The sequence below is a fragment of the Macaca mulatta genome, chromosome 10 (genome assembly GCF_049350105.2).
Source record: "Macaca mulatta isolate MMU2019108-1 chromosome 10, T2T-MMU8v2.0, whole genome shotgun sequence".
Classification (NCBI taxonomy): Eukaryota; Metazoa; Chordata; class Mammalia; order Primates; family Cercopithecidae; genus Macaca; species Macaca mulatta.
The window spans coordinates 58816109-58830323 of NC_133415.1; the positions used below are offsets into that span (position 1 = coordinate 58816109).

At 50.0% G+C, this 14215-nt stretch overlaps 1 protein-coding gene across 7 annotated transcripts in view; it reads left to right on the forward strand.

The window, feature by feature from the left end:
* Window positions 1-14215, forward strand: part of ABHD12 (abhydrolase domain containing 12, lysophospholipase) — an 88104-nt gene that overhangs the window by 55497 nt on the left and 18392 nt on the right. For all 7 annotated transcript variants that reach the window (XM_015149621.3, XM_077948424.1, NM_001261275.1 and 4 more), the window contains 4 exon segments: window positions 4741-4846; window positions 7797-7916; window positions 11000-11030; window positions 13173-13218. In XM_015149621.3, the coding sequence (XP_015005107.1) occupies window positions 4741-4846; window positions 7797-7916; window positions 11000-11030; window positions 13173-13218 (303 nt within the window).

The window sequence follows — 14215 nt, forward strand, 5'->3', positions numbered from 1 at the left end:
CCCTCTGGTCGGGAGCCTTCTCTGAGTCCCCTTGCCAGGATAAAATCTAAATACTTGTATGGCCGTGGTTTTTTTTTTTTTTCCCAGGAGATTGGAGTTTTATTATTACTCAAATCACTCTCCGGTAGCATTCAGGGATGAGAGTTTTTAAGGACAACTTGGTGGGTGTGGGGAAGCCGGTGAGCTGGAAGTGCTGATGGTCAGCTCAGAGATGAAATCATAGGGAGTCAAAGCTGTCTTCTTGCGCTGAGTCAGTTCCTGTGTTGTGGGGGCCACAGGATCAGATGAGCTAGTTTATCATCTGGATGGTGCCACCTGATCCATCAAGTTCAGGGTCTGCAAAATATCTCAAGCACTGGTCTTAGGTTTTACAATAGTGATTTTATCACCAGGAGCAATTTGGGGAGGGGTCAGAGTCTTGTAGCCTCCAGCTGCATGACTCCTAAACCACAACAATTTCCAATCTTGTAGCCAAAATGTTAGTCCTAAAAAGGCAGTCTAGTCCCCAGGCAAGAAGGAGGTATGTTTCCAGAAAGGGTATCATCTTTGCTTTAAACTATAAACTAAGCTCCTCCCAAAGTTAGTTTAGCCTATGGCCAGGAGTAAACAAGGACAGTGTGGAGGTTAGAACCAAGATGGAGTCAGTCAGGTCAGATCTCTTTCACTGTCTCAGTTACAGTTCTGGAATGGTAGTTTCAGTCCCTCCCTCTCGTTTTTTGTTTTTGGTTTTTTGTTTGTTTGTTTGTTTGTTTTTTGAGACAGAGCCTTGTTCTGTCACCCAGACTGGAGTGCAGTGGCACGATCTCAGCTCACTGCAATCTTTGCCTCCCGGGTTCAAGCAATCTCTTGCCTCAGGCTCCCAAGTAGCTGGGACTATAGGCGCGCACCACCACGCCTGGCTAATTTTTGTAGTTTTAGTAGAGACAGGGTTTCTCTATGCTGGCCAAGCTAGTCTCGAACTCCTGACCTCGTGATCCACCCGCCTTGGCCTCCCAAAGTGCTGGGATTGTAGGCATGCGCCACCGCGTCTCATACCCCTTTGGGTTTCATAACACCTTAATTTTCAGGTGTTAGCTAATGAAGATGGAGAAAGGGCAAAGACAGCTCTAACTTCTTCCTGCCGGCCAGGAGTGTAGTGGGGGTAGGTGTTTACCCCAAGGTGAAAGGAATGGAACCACTTTGCAGCTCTGAGCATACTCACACAGGCATGGCTGGAGATCCAAGGCTTGCATGGCAAAGGCATTACTATTGTCATCTATAGTTTTAGCACTGCATTTAAGGGAACAGTGGACTATAAGGTTAATAATGAGGAATAGGGTAAAGAGTGCAATTCCCAGTTTTAAAAGTAAAGATTTGAATGCATTAGTTTGGTGACTTGTAGCCCACAAAGAATTTAAGATTTGGTCCTTCCAAACTGCAGGAAAAATGCAAGAACATCTAACAACAGGTATACTATATATATATTTTTTCGAAGCACAAGTTTTCTCTCTCCAGTCCCCATTTTTATTAAAACCCAAATCATTATAAGACTGATTTGTTTGCAAAATAAACATTAGTCTTATTATACTTGGCCTGATTATTTACATAAATTGCAACACAAGTAATAATTTTTTACATAGGCTTCTTAAATTGGCTTTGGTAGAACTCTGTTCCATAAGGAATCTCCGATAAGATTTTAAAAACTGAGTCCAGTCATGGGTTCGTATCCTCAAATACCTATGAGTTTGGTAAATTCCTCTCTTCTTGAGGTCCTAAAATAACTTGGGGCTCCTGGGCCTATTAGAAAGTGACATTCTTTACCACAGGTCAGGAACCCTGTATGGGGACTGTATAGACAAGGTATGAGGCCAGTTTTACCCACGGGGCTTTTATTGTCTCTATAAGTCCTTTGAATCCTTAAAGGAAAGCAGGCCATTCCAGTCAAAGCCTTGGTAAAATAACCAGTTTCTCCAATTGTTTCCTGTTGCAGAAGAACCTGCCTTTCTTTCCCTCCCTCCCTCCCTCTCTCCCTCCTTCCTTCCTCTCTCTTCTCTTTCTCTCTTCTCTTTCTTCCCTTCCTCCCTTCTTTCCTTTCCTTCCCTCCCCTCCCCTTCTTTCTTTTCTTTTCTTTTCTTTTTGACAGAGTCTCACTCTTTCACCTAGGCTGGAGTGAAGTGGCATGGTCTCAGCTCACTGCAACCTCCACCTCCGGGGTTCAAGCCATTCTCCTGCTTCAGGCTCCCAAGTAGCTGGGATTACAGGTGCACACCACCACGCCCGGCTAATTTTTATATTTTTAGTAGAGACGGGGTTTTGCCATGTTGGCCAGGCTGGTCTCGAACTCCTGACCTCAGGTGATCCATCCACCTTGGCCTCACAAAGTGCTAGGGTTATAGGTGTGAGTCACCACGCCCGGCTGACTGCATTTATTTTTTGGGACCACTCTAACAAACCTGCAAACTGGGTGGCTTAAAACAAATGTATCCTCTCATGGTCATGGAGGCTGAGAGTCCGAGGTTGAGGTGTGGGCGGGCCCAGCTCCTCCTGAGACGCTGAGGTGGACCCTTCTTGCCTGTCTGTCTGGCAGCATTCCCAGCTTGGAGAAGCTTCCCTCAAATCTCTGCTTCCATCTTCTCCATCTTCTTGGTTGTCTTTTCATGGTCTTCCCTCTGTCTCTGTGTCTAAATGTCCCCATTTTATAAGGACACCAGTCATTTGGGTTAGTATCCACCCAGTGACCTCATTTGAGCTTGATTACCTCCATAAAGACCCTGTTTCCAAGTAAGGTCACACTCTTAGGTACTGGGGGTGAGGCCTTGAACATAGTCTTTCTTGGGGAGCACAACTCAGCCCATAACAGGGCAGGTGGACCTTCCAGGCCTCTCAGGGGCCAGGCTTATTACCTCCCTGACTTCCTGTCCAGCCAGCCAGGAGGCAGGGCTGTGCAGCCGGGCTGCTGGGTTCAAAGCCAATTCTTTTTTTTTTTTTTTGAAACAGGGTCTCTCTGTCACTCAGGCTGGAATGCAGTGGTACAATCATGGCTTACTACAGCCTTGACCTGCTGAGCTCAAGTGATTCTCCCTCCTCAGCCTCCCAAGTGGCTGGGATCACAGGTGCATGTCACCTTGCCTGGGTAATTCTTACATTTTTTGTAGAGATGAGGTTTTGCCATGTTGCCCAGGCTGGTATCAAAAAATCCAGCTCTATCATGTGAGCCGGCAATCTAATAGGAGCCGTCAGATGGTGATGATGGTGACTTGCCTCAGAGACTGTGTGGCCTGGCTCAGCCGGAGCTAATGGGGATGTGGATCACCTCCTTTGCCATTTTTTATTTTGAGAGAAACTTCTTATTAAAGTTTTGAAGATGTATCTGCTTCCTGGGGAAGAGATGGATTAAGAAGGTGGGGTATGAACAGCAGCCCTGGTCAGGGGAACTGTCTCCCCACGTGGTCTGGGACAGACGCTCAGGGAGTTTCTGGGAAGGAGTGTGTATGTCCCCATGTCCTCGTGAGTCCAGCCTGGTGACATTTGAGGAAGTGAGGCTAGATGTGCAGTGTGCCACGCGGACGTGGGAGTCATGCAACCCCTGTCTTCACCAGAGACAGCTGTCAGCAGCAGAGCTTCCCCAGGGGCAGGACCCGCCAGAGGGAAGCCAGGCCCGCACTGCTCTCTGTCACTGCCTCTTTTGGGAGTTGCCATTTTATAAAGCAGAAAAATCCCACCTCAGGGTTCATGGGTTTATTTTAAATTTTTTATTTTTCAGTTAAACTTATTTTAAAGTTGTGTTCACCAAAAGCAATAAGACTATAATGGTATATAAGGAAAAAATTGCCCCCATTCTCCCCACACACACACTTTGAAGCTATATGAGCAGCCTGGCTTCTGTCTTTCTGTATTTCCTCCCAGCCACATGTGGGGGTTGTGTTTCATTGGCATGTTTTTACAATAGCAAAGTGGGGCTACCGCACCTGCACCCACAGTCACCTTGCTCCTCTCTGCCCGCAGGTCCTGGAGGTTCCTCCAGGTCTAAGGGCCTCATGGTCTTCCACAGTGTGGAGTGCTGGTTAATTCACTTGCTGTCCTGCTGGCAGATGACCTGGTCAATGTAGGACTTCTGCTGGGCCATTGCACTGACTTCACTCTGCTCTGCATGGGTCCTGTGGATTCATCCCTCTTGCTGCCCCCACACCTCACCTTCTGCTGTCTTTTCTGTGTTAGGCAACAGTCCTAGAAACTTTGGAATCCCCTTTACCTTGTTTGCCACCCTACGCTCATCAGATCCTTTAGCGCCATCCCCTTTCCTGCTGTGTATGTCCCACTCCACTAGGCACCTGAGTTATTCGCAGGCTCAGCCTCCCTAGCCTCCCTCCTGGCTGGCCCATCCTTAAGACCTGTTGGGGATCTTTCCTTCCCTTACTTGCATCTTCTCACACCTTGAGTGACCTTAGACCTTAGCGTTCCAGTCTCTACACAGACCTCGCCCTCACTGCAGTATCTGTCCCTGCCCATGCTGGCCTCAGCCCATACCCTGCCTGAGGCTGGGCCTGCAGGTCTGGCACCATTGTAAGATTGCACAGGAAAAGGACTTGGTGCTTTCTGAGAGCTTCTGCAGTGTGTGCATGTGGGTGTGCATGTGTGTGTGTACGTGTGGATGCATATGTGTGCATGTGTGTGAGTGTGCATGCTTGTATGCATGTCTGTGTGTACGTGTGTGTATTAATCCACCAGTAATCCTAATTTCCATCTCTTTATTTCCTACAGTAAGGGTTCCCTATTTCATTGATTTGAAAAAACCACAGGATCAAGGTTTGAATCACACATGTAACTACTACCTGCAGCCAGAGGAAGATGTGACCATTGGAGTCTGGTAAGTACTGGTAAGCTCTGTAGCCCTTCCAGCAGCAGGAAAAGGCCCTACATGGGTGAGCTGGTGCTGTCTTTGACACTGGCCTCTGAAATGTTGTTCATTTTTATCTTCACCTCTTCCTTTCCTAAAGGAAAGATCTCAGTACATTTGATCCTAGTGTTGAGGGATTCAGTGACTTTAAACTCTATTCCCAGGCTTTCAAAACAGCAAAGGCTTTGTGAACAGATTATTATTTTTAGAGAACCTTGTTTCTAGGAAAAACAAACAAAGAAGCTATAAACAGGATGTAAGTGGCCGGCACAGTGGCTCACACTTGTAATCTCAGCACTTTGGGAGGCCGAGGCGGGTGGATCATTTGAGTCCAGGAGTTTGAGACCAGCCTGGGCAACATGGTGAACCTGTCTCTACTAAAAATACAAAAATTAGCCAGACATGGTGGTGCACGCCTGTAATCCCAGCTACTTGGGAGGCTGAGGCAGGAGAATCACTTGAGCCCAGGAGGAAGAAGTTGCAGTGAGCTGAATTCACACCACTGCACTCCAGCCTGAGTGACAGAGCAAGACTCTGTCTCAAAAAAAAAAAAAAAGAATATAAGGGAAGAATCGCAAACACTCTTTTGAATATATCTTCCATCCAAGCGCGGTAGCTCACGCCTGTAATCCCAGCGCTTTGGCAGGCCGAGACAGGGGGATCACTTGAGATCAGGAGTTCGAGACTAGCCTAAACAACATGGCGAAACCCCGTCTCTGCTGAAAAAAAGTACAAAAATTAGCCGGGCGTGGTGGCACGCACCTGTAGTCCCAGCTACCCGGGAGTTTGAGGCAAGAGAATTGCTTGAACGCAGGAGGCAGAGGCTGCAGTGAGCCGAGATTGTGCCACTGCACTCCAGCCTGGGCAACAGAGGGAGACTCTGTCTCCAAAAAAAAAAAAAAAAATATATATATATATATATCTTTTCCAAGAAGTGAAAACAGCTTGATTTCTTTTCACATATAGCTTCGGTGATGGTGTTGGCTATCTTCTAAGTATTTACTTTTTTAAGCCATAAATTTACGTTGGACATAAGCCTCGTGACTTCTCTGTGTCTCCTTGGAATACATTTTAATGTTTTCTTCTGTACATAAATGGTGCTTCTGAACAACTGAATTAAAATCGACCAACCTCACTGTGGCATTTCCCTTTTTCTCTGAGAAGTGATCCTGAATCACAGCCCCTTTATCTAGCTGAATTTATTTTTCAGTAGCCATAACGTCCCTTTCCGCTGTCTCAGAAAACCACTGTGTATGTGAGAAGCTTCTAAATGAAATGCTGTGAGTAGCTTCCCAGTGTGGATGAGAGAACATTCAGGCATTTCTAACAGTGGTCCTTGGTAAAGAACATAAAACAAGAAGAGAGATTTTTGTTCTTAGTAGTTGGTGCTAGGATTAAAGTCTTTTGTCACTTCCTGATTTGATTTAATCTAGCATTTACTGACCAACGTGTGACTGTGGGACTCTGGGTTTCTGTCTGAAGCGTGACCTGTTTTGCACAGAGCTGCTGAGTGGGACTTGGTCAGCCCTCTTCTTGGTTAATATGAGTCTGTCCTATTGCAGGAGGGTGTTTATGGTGGTAAGACGTAGGCTGGAAGTACTAACAACATTTGCATATATTATCAGTTACCAGAAAAGGTTTTGTTTAGTGATGCTAGTGGCAAGTCTCAAGGCGGTGCCACGCTGTGTGTTGCTGTGTGTTGGTGGGTGTGGCTGCTGCCTACTCTCATGCCCTAGGCAGTCACAATGACAGTGGGCCCTCAGGTAGCAGCGGGCCCAGCTCACCAACTGCCCCCACCATCACTTCATCAAACCCTCCCACCAGCTTCCTGAAAGGAGGGCCTCAAGGCCTAGCGTGAAGCCTGGGGGCCATACCTGGCCATGCCTGGCCATCGCCTGTCTGCTGAGAGAAGAGGCCCAGGAATGGGTTTCTCTGCTGGCTAGGAGTTCCCTGGCTCTTTGTCAGGAACCCAGGTTTGGGGTGGGCTGGCTACTGGAAGCACATCTGCTCCCAGCACCTTCAAAATGTGCCGTCCTATCCCTCAAGTTTATAACCGTGTGGGAGTGATGATCATAGTGACTAGATCCACCCCAAAATGTGATCCTCTTGAACGGATCAGAGACAGAAGTTAGATGAGATGCTGAAGCTTAAAATCTAGAAAATAAGAAGTTGGCCATTAAATTTTTTTTAAAGATTCTTGTCACTGTTATCCAGAATGAATTTGAAGAAGCTTTACAGAAAAGTGATTAATTTCGACCCTCCCCAGTGATTAACAATATTCGATTTGGCCTGAGTTAAAATTAACCTTAGTATCTCTCGGAAGGAGGGTTTGGCTAGTTAGACCAGCAGCTTCAGAGTGCCCAGCCAGGCGTGGACCATGAGCAGGCCAGGAAGTTGGTGCATACTCGACGTTAGAAATGGCGTCAGCGATGGCCTGGTTTCTAGTCAAGCTCACAAACATTGGTGTTGCTGAATTAGCAAATGTGACAGCATGTACTGTTTAAAATCCATTGTGAGTTAAACTGTGGACAGTTGAAGCATGGGGTTAAGTGGAATGTGGGGCACATATGAGGAAAATGTTATTACTTAGGATGAACTAAGTGCTGCTTCTCTGCTAGGCGTCGGTGGTAACTGTCACATTGCAAGCCTTTGTGGCCCAGAGGAGGCTGGCCTGCCAGTCAGGGAACACTCCTACTGAAGCTGTCAGCACCATCCACACAGCCTGCAGTTCCGTGGTTATTGATTCTAGTGATGGGGTTAGTTTTCTACCACCCACCCCCATCTGTTCCCCTGTAGTTAGATGGGGTCTGCAGCTCCCTGCTGTCTGGACTTGAGCTGATTAAGTAACACCACATGCAGTCGCCTGGATGAGGACGGAAGGAGCATCTGATCCTGCGCTCCCCTCTGCTTCTGTCTCCAGGCATACCGTCCCCGCAGTCTGGTGGAAGAACGCCCAAGGCAAAGACCAGATGTGGTATGAGGATGCCTTGGCTTCCAGCCACGCTATCATTCTGTACCTGCATGGGAACGCAGGTACCAGGTAAGGGAGGGGAGCCCATCTTCGCTGTGGAGCACGGCTCCCTTTTGGGGGGGAATGTCCTGGCCCAGTCTGCTGGAAACCAGCAGGAGCTAACCTGCGGCCCCACAAAATCAGGAGTACTGATCCACTGCAATGAGGGAGAACCTCCCAAGAACAAAGGGAAAGGCAGAGTTCTTAAGGGGTTGAGGGAAGGCCGAGTTTAGGTGAACGTTACATGAAGCAGGGTTCCCACAGCTTGAGGCCAGCAGGGCTGTGTTCCGCAGGGACCAAGTGTGGGAAGCTGTGTGCAGACCGTCCCCTATCTGGAACTCCAGCCTGGGTTGGGATGGAGGAGGCTGAGTCTCGGTCAGGGGTTGAGCTCCCAGGCCAGAGGGCATGTTTTTTTCTCCCTGTTGTAATCTCAAAGGGCACAGCATCTGCTGTTATGTGATTTGGAGAGCAGGGTTCTTGGAGAGTGAGGGCTTTGGGGTCCCTCTGAGAAGGGGTCATGGTGGCACTTGACTGTGGCAGCCTCGTGCCCTTGGGAATGGGTGGCTCCAGCTCACTGGCAGCTGGTTTTCCCCATATCTGTCATGCAGCCTGAAGTGGCAGGCAGATCTTTGTTACCTGTAAGATAGCTCCAGGTGGCAGACAGGTGAAGCCAGAGCCAGGGCAGCCTGGAGGAGGAGGCATACTTCCTGGAAAAAAGTGGCGGGTGCTGAGAAGGGGCAGAAGGGAGAGGCTGAAGGTACCAGGTGCTGGGGTCCTTGCAGGCCGCCCTACAGTGTGGGCTCTCCGCTCACTAACGGGCTGTTGGTGAAGTACATGCGCTTTGTTTGATCAGCTCTGCCCAGTGCTATCTCAGATGCTTTTCCTGAGTGGGCCTAATGGCTTGTCCTTTCCACTGGCTGCCCTGGAGTTGGCCTCCCTGCCTTAAAGGGTGCTCCTTCCACACCATGTGACTGCTGTTCAGAAGAGCCTCTGTGGGAGAGCCCAGGGTGGGTGTGGGGGGGATACATTTTCTGAACAAAGCATTGTTTGAAAACCACCAAGGTCTTCGTGTGTGAGAGAGGCAGCCAGGAGCCAGCGCAGAGGCAGACCCAGCATGGAGACAGGGCTGCTGCAGGGCCAGGGCCGAGGTGCACTGTGGCACCAGGGTGTGTCAGGGCTAGGGGCAAACATTTTATAGGCGGAGCCAGCAAGGAGAGCCGTGCTGGGCCCTTCTGGAGGCGAAAGCAGGCCTAGGTGGGTGTCTGCATGGTGGAGCCCTGCAGAGGGCATTGCTGAAAGAGCCCAGCGGCATGGTCCATAAGGCGGTTTCTGTGCCAGGGACAGTGTGCCTAGCTACTGAATCACACATGTGCTGCACAGTTTCCTTTCTTCTTTGTCTGGGACAAGCTGCAGCGGGTTTCTCTTCTGCTTTTCAAAGAGCAAGCAGCTACAAACAGCTCCTGCAGCATCTTTTTATAAATGAGAGAACTGTGGTTGGCTGTGAATAAGGTTCAGTTCTGCAGTGCCCATCACATGGTTTAAAAAAAAAAGAACCTGCTTGTAACTTCAGGTTAGAAAGTGATGCTGTGATTTTCAAGGTTTACTGCCCCCTCCCACTCCTGCAGAGAGTGCCTGGCTGCAGGCCTCGCCACCCCCGTGTTGCCTGCTTTCTTTGTCCTGTGCATCCCAGTGAGGTTTCGCTGGTCTGCGGGATCCACCACGCGGGTCTCCCTGAGGTCCAGACCCCCTGGATTCCCAGCAACTGTTACTTTTTTGCTTAATGTAGGAAATTTTATAAACTTAGAAAAGAGCCACTATGAACTCTTACAGTGATCACTGAAAATACTTTGCAGTGTTTCCTCCTTGTCTTGAAACTCCTTCCTTTATTTTTTATTTTAATTTTTGAGACAGAGTCTCACTCTGTTGCCCAGGCTGGAGTACAGTGGCGCAATCCTGGCTCACTGCAACCTCAGCCTCCCGGGTTCAAGTGACTCTTCTGCCTCAGCCTCCCGAGTAGCTGGGATTACAGGCACCCACCACCACGCCCAGCTAATTTTTGTATTTTTAATAGAGACAGGTTTTACCGTTTGACCAGGCTGGTCTCAAACTCCTGAGCTTAAGTGATCCGCCCACCTCGGCCTCCCAAAGTGCTGGGATTCCAGGCATGAGCCACCGGCCTGACCCTTTACATTTTTGTTTCTGCACTTTATTGGCTTCCTCCTTCATCTCATCCTGGTCTCCCACCAGCAACACTCCTGCCCCCATACCTGAAATGGTGAAACCGCTCCTGAGGAAGGAGGAGCACAGCTACGGAGTGTGGAGAGTGTGGACCCGCCCTCCTCCCAGGTGGCCCATGTCCCTGCTGTGGGGTCGGTCCAGGTTAACAGCGGGAAGGGAGCCTAGACAGGCCTCAGACAAGGAAGTACAAATAGGGGTGTGTTTGCCGAGCCCACTTAGTCTCCGTAGCGACATGCACAGTGAAGCTGTAGTTGACTGTGAGGGCCAGGAGGCAGCCATTCCTGCACTTCAGGGTCTCCCTGAGGAGATTCTAGGAGCATATCCCATGCGTGGAACACACACACGTGAAGGGCTGTAAGGCAGGGTGGCCGCTGCAGCAAATAGAAGTTAGTGCCAGGTGGGAAACAGCCGAGATGACCACGAGAGGCCAGGGCGGTGCAGCTAAGCAGAGTTCTGAAGGTCAGCTGAGACGTGTGGAGCAAGAAGTGAGGGCAGAAGGTGTCCACACAGGCCCTGTTGGAGCACAGCCTCTGTCCACACAGGGTGTCCCTGACACGGGGAAGCTGGGAGGGGCTGGGGTGTGGTGGATGAGGGCTTGCTGTGTTTCCTTTAGTGTCTTTCTAGTTTGGGACTATAGGTGTGCATTACCTACTGAAAAATAAAAGCAGTCGTTAAGAAATCTCCCCAGAGTGCTAAGACTCTCTCCCCCTTGGCACAGCACTGCCAGAGGCAAGTGTGGGGCCACTTAGGGGGCCCCAAGGAGGAGGTTGCCCTCTTTCATTGGCCTTTGCCTGGTTTGGGGTACTGAGGACAAGTTGACCTGGGGCCTGACTCTGAGAAGATGTGCTCACACCATGTCCTGTTTCCTTCTCCAGAGGAGGTGACCACCGCGTGGAGCTTTACAAGGTGAGTGCAGGTGGCACCCACACCTGTTTCCTGGGCTGTTCTTTCCAGGGCAGGAAGTGAAGGGAGTCACCAGACTCACAGCTTGAGAGTTAACTATTGCTGGGCTGTTTCTGTGTGTGAGACAGGGTCCTCTTGCTCTGTTGCCCAGGCTGGAGTGCAGTGGTGCAGTCACAGCTCACTGCAGCCTCGACCTCCTGGGCTCAAACTATCCTCCCACTTCAGCCTCCTAAAACTGCAGGTGCATGCCGCCACCACACCTAGCTAATTTTTGTTGTTTTTTTTTTATAGAAATGAGGTCTCCCTATGTTGCCCAGGCTGGTCTCGAACTCCTGGGCCTCCCACCTTGGCTTCCGGAAGTATTGGGATGACAAGTGTGAGCCACCATGTCTGACCTTTTGTTGGCCTTTTTAACACTGCCTTTGGATGGGTGTGCTGGAAGGTAGGGCCTTAGCTGCCTCTGCTGTGACTGCCCATCACACTGCCTCTAGGCTTGGACCCCAAAATCAGAATGTATGGGCTTGGTAGACCAAGTGCAGATATTGGCAGACTACATAAATGGCATTGGAAATTGTTTTTCAATGTTACATTACTTGTGTATAAAATGAAAAGAGAGGGCCGGGCGCAGTGGCTCATGTCTGTAATCCTAGCACTTTGGGAGGCCAAGGTGGGCGGATCACAAGGTCAGGAGTTCAAGACCAGCCTGGCCAAGATGGTGAAACCCAATCTCTACTAAAAATACAAAAAAAATTAGCCAGGTGTGGTGGCAGGCGCCTGTAATCCCAGCTATTCAGGAGGTTGAGGCAGAGAATTGCTTGAACCAGGGAGGCGGAGGTTGCAGTGAGCCAAGATGGCGCCACTGCACTCCAGCCTGGGTGACAGAGCGAGATTCCGTCTCAAAAAAAATAAAAAAAGAAAAGAGAAACCAGGTGCCCCAGGTGCTACACTGACTGCCAGATCGCAGGCTCACCCCAGCAGGGGGTGCAGGCAGGATTTGAATCAGCTTCCAGGCACACAGTGGGAGCACCCGCAGATCTCCCCACGTCCAGGGGGTGTCTAGGGCAGGGCGTGCAGACCTTTACTTGTGCTTGGCTGCTTGATTTTGTTCTTCATCTGGTTGTCTGGGTCTTGGAGCCGAAGAGCTACTGTTGGAACAGCCTCACTCTCCTCCCCTCAGAGGGCCATCTGCACTGGCCCACAGGACAGAAGGGGATACAGACAGAGGCAGGGGCACAGACAGAGGTAGGGGCACACCCAGCTCTGAGCTATTGGAGGATTTTACCCCTGGAGTAAATTGCATTAAGTCAGGAAAGGTGGGGAGAGTTTGAGAAGTGATTGGTTCTTTCTTTAGGTTTCTGTTAAAAGAAATGATTCACCCTGCTGAGGTCAACAGGGCTGGAGCAGGTTGGCTCTGGGTATAGACTCTGTGGTGGCTAGGAGCTGGCAGGGAAGTGCAGGCTGCCCTGGGGAAGCACCCGACTCCCTCCCTAGAGAGGGGAGCTGTGATTCTGGGTGACAAGATGGTGCGGCAGCCTCCCATGTTGCTCTGGGCACACCCCAGCAAGGGCACAGGAGTGTTGAGGAGTGATCTAAATCAGAGAGGTCAGCTAGTCTGTAGGGATTGAAAAAAAAGTAACAGAAAAAAATTGACAAGAGCTTAAAATCCAAGAAATACTGGGTTGCAGCAAGGGTCTTCAGATGGCGTCTCTACACAGTATAGCCCTCCTCCTGGGGGTCCGCCATCACACTGCAGCACCGAGAGCTGTCCCCAGAGGAGGCCACCCCAGAGGCTGCCCTGCAGCACGCGTGGAGCTGGGGCCTGGGACCTGGGACCTGCGGGAGTCTGCGCCTGGCCCTCTAAGTCTAAGCAGGAGGAAGGGGGATGCTTCCCTAGCGTCTAAGCAGCAAGAAGGGAGAGCCTTCCTGTGCTCCCAGGCAGGGATGTCAGCAGGTGCAGAAGCGGCAGTTGGCATCTGGGTTTCATAAAACCCAGCCGGGAGTCAGGCAGCATGTCACAGTCTTTGTGAAGCTGCCACTACGCACAAGGCACGGGAGGGAAAGTCGGATGAGTTTAGTAAGCGGCAAGCTGCCCTCAACACAGACACTTGGATTTGTTGCCAAAGATGTTTATTTTTCACTTTACAGGTGCTGAGTTCCCTTGGTTACCATGTGGTCACCTTTGACTACAGAGGTGAGATTTCTTTTGCAAGAGCATCTGAGCACATTTCCACTGCTTGCTGGCAGTATCCCATGGGCAGGCCTCACTTGAAGAGGCTCGGAGCAAGACCAGTGCCTGCTTTGGCTGTGCTGTGAAGGTTTCCTGGGTCCTGACAAAGCCCCTGATGGAGCTGCCGGGAGAGCCCCTTCTGGTAGGGGAGGCTCAGCACCTGGAGTCCCCAGCAGATGCCCTGTCAGCAACTTTTTTTTTTTTTTTTTTTTGAGATAGGCTCTCACTTAGTCACCCAACCTGGAGTGCAGTAGCATGATCATAGCTCCCTGCAGCCTTGAACTCCTTTGCTCAAGGGATCCTTCTGCCTTAGCCTCTCAAGTAGCTGGGACTATGGGAATGCAACACCACACCCGCTACTTTTTTTTTTTGTTTTTAGTAGAAATGGGGTATTGCTATGTTGCCTAGGCTAGTCTCAGACTCCTGGCCTCAAGCGATCCTCCTGCCTCAGCCTTCCAGAGTGTTGGGATTACAGGCGTGAGTCACTGCACCCAACCTGCAACATTTTAAATTAGAAGATCCTGTCTTTTTTGGACTCAGACTGTCTCTGCGGCTGGACGTCAGACACGGTTTATGCTCATCAAAGCTTGTCTTGTTAAAGTTATGAAGACAGTAAGAACTGTTAAGAGAGGCTGAGCACGGCGGTTCACACCTGTAATCCCAGCACTTTGGGAGGCTGAGGCAGGAGGATCACTTGAGGTCAGGAGTTTTTGACCAGCCTGGCCAACATGATGAAAACCCATCTCTACTGAAAATACAAAAATTAACTGGGCATGGTGGCTTGCACCTGTAGTCCCAGCTATTGGGGAGGCTGAGGCAGGAGAAGCGCTTGAACCTGGGAGGCGGAGCTTGCAGTGAGCCAAGATTGCACCACTGTAGTCCAGTCTTGACGACAGAGCAAGAGTCCATGTCAAAAAAAAAAAAGAACTGTTAAGAGAGAAGATAGATTCTTCTGCACCTC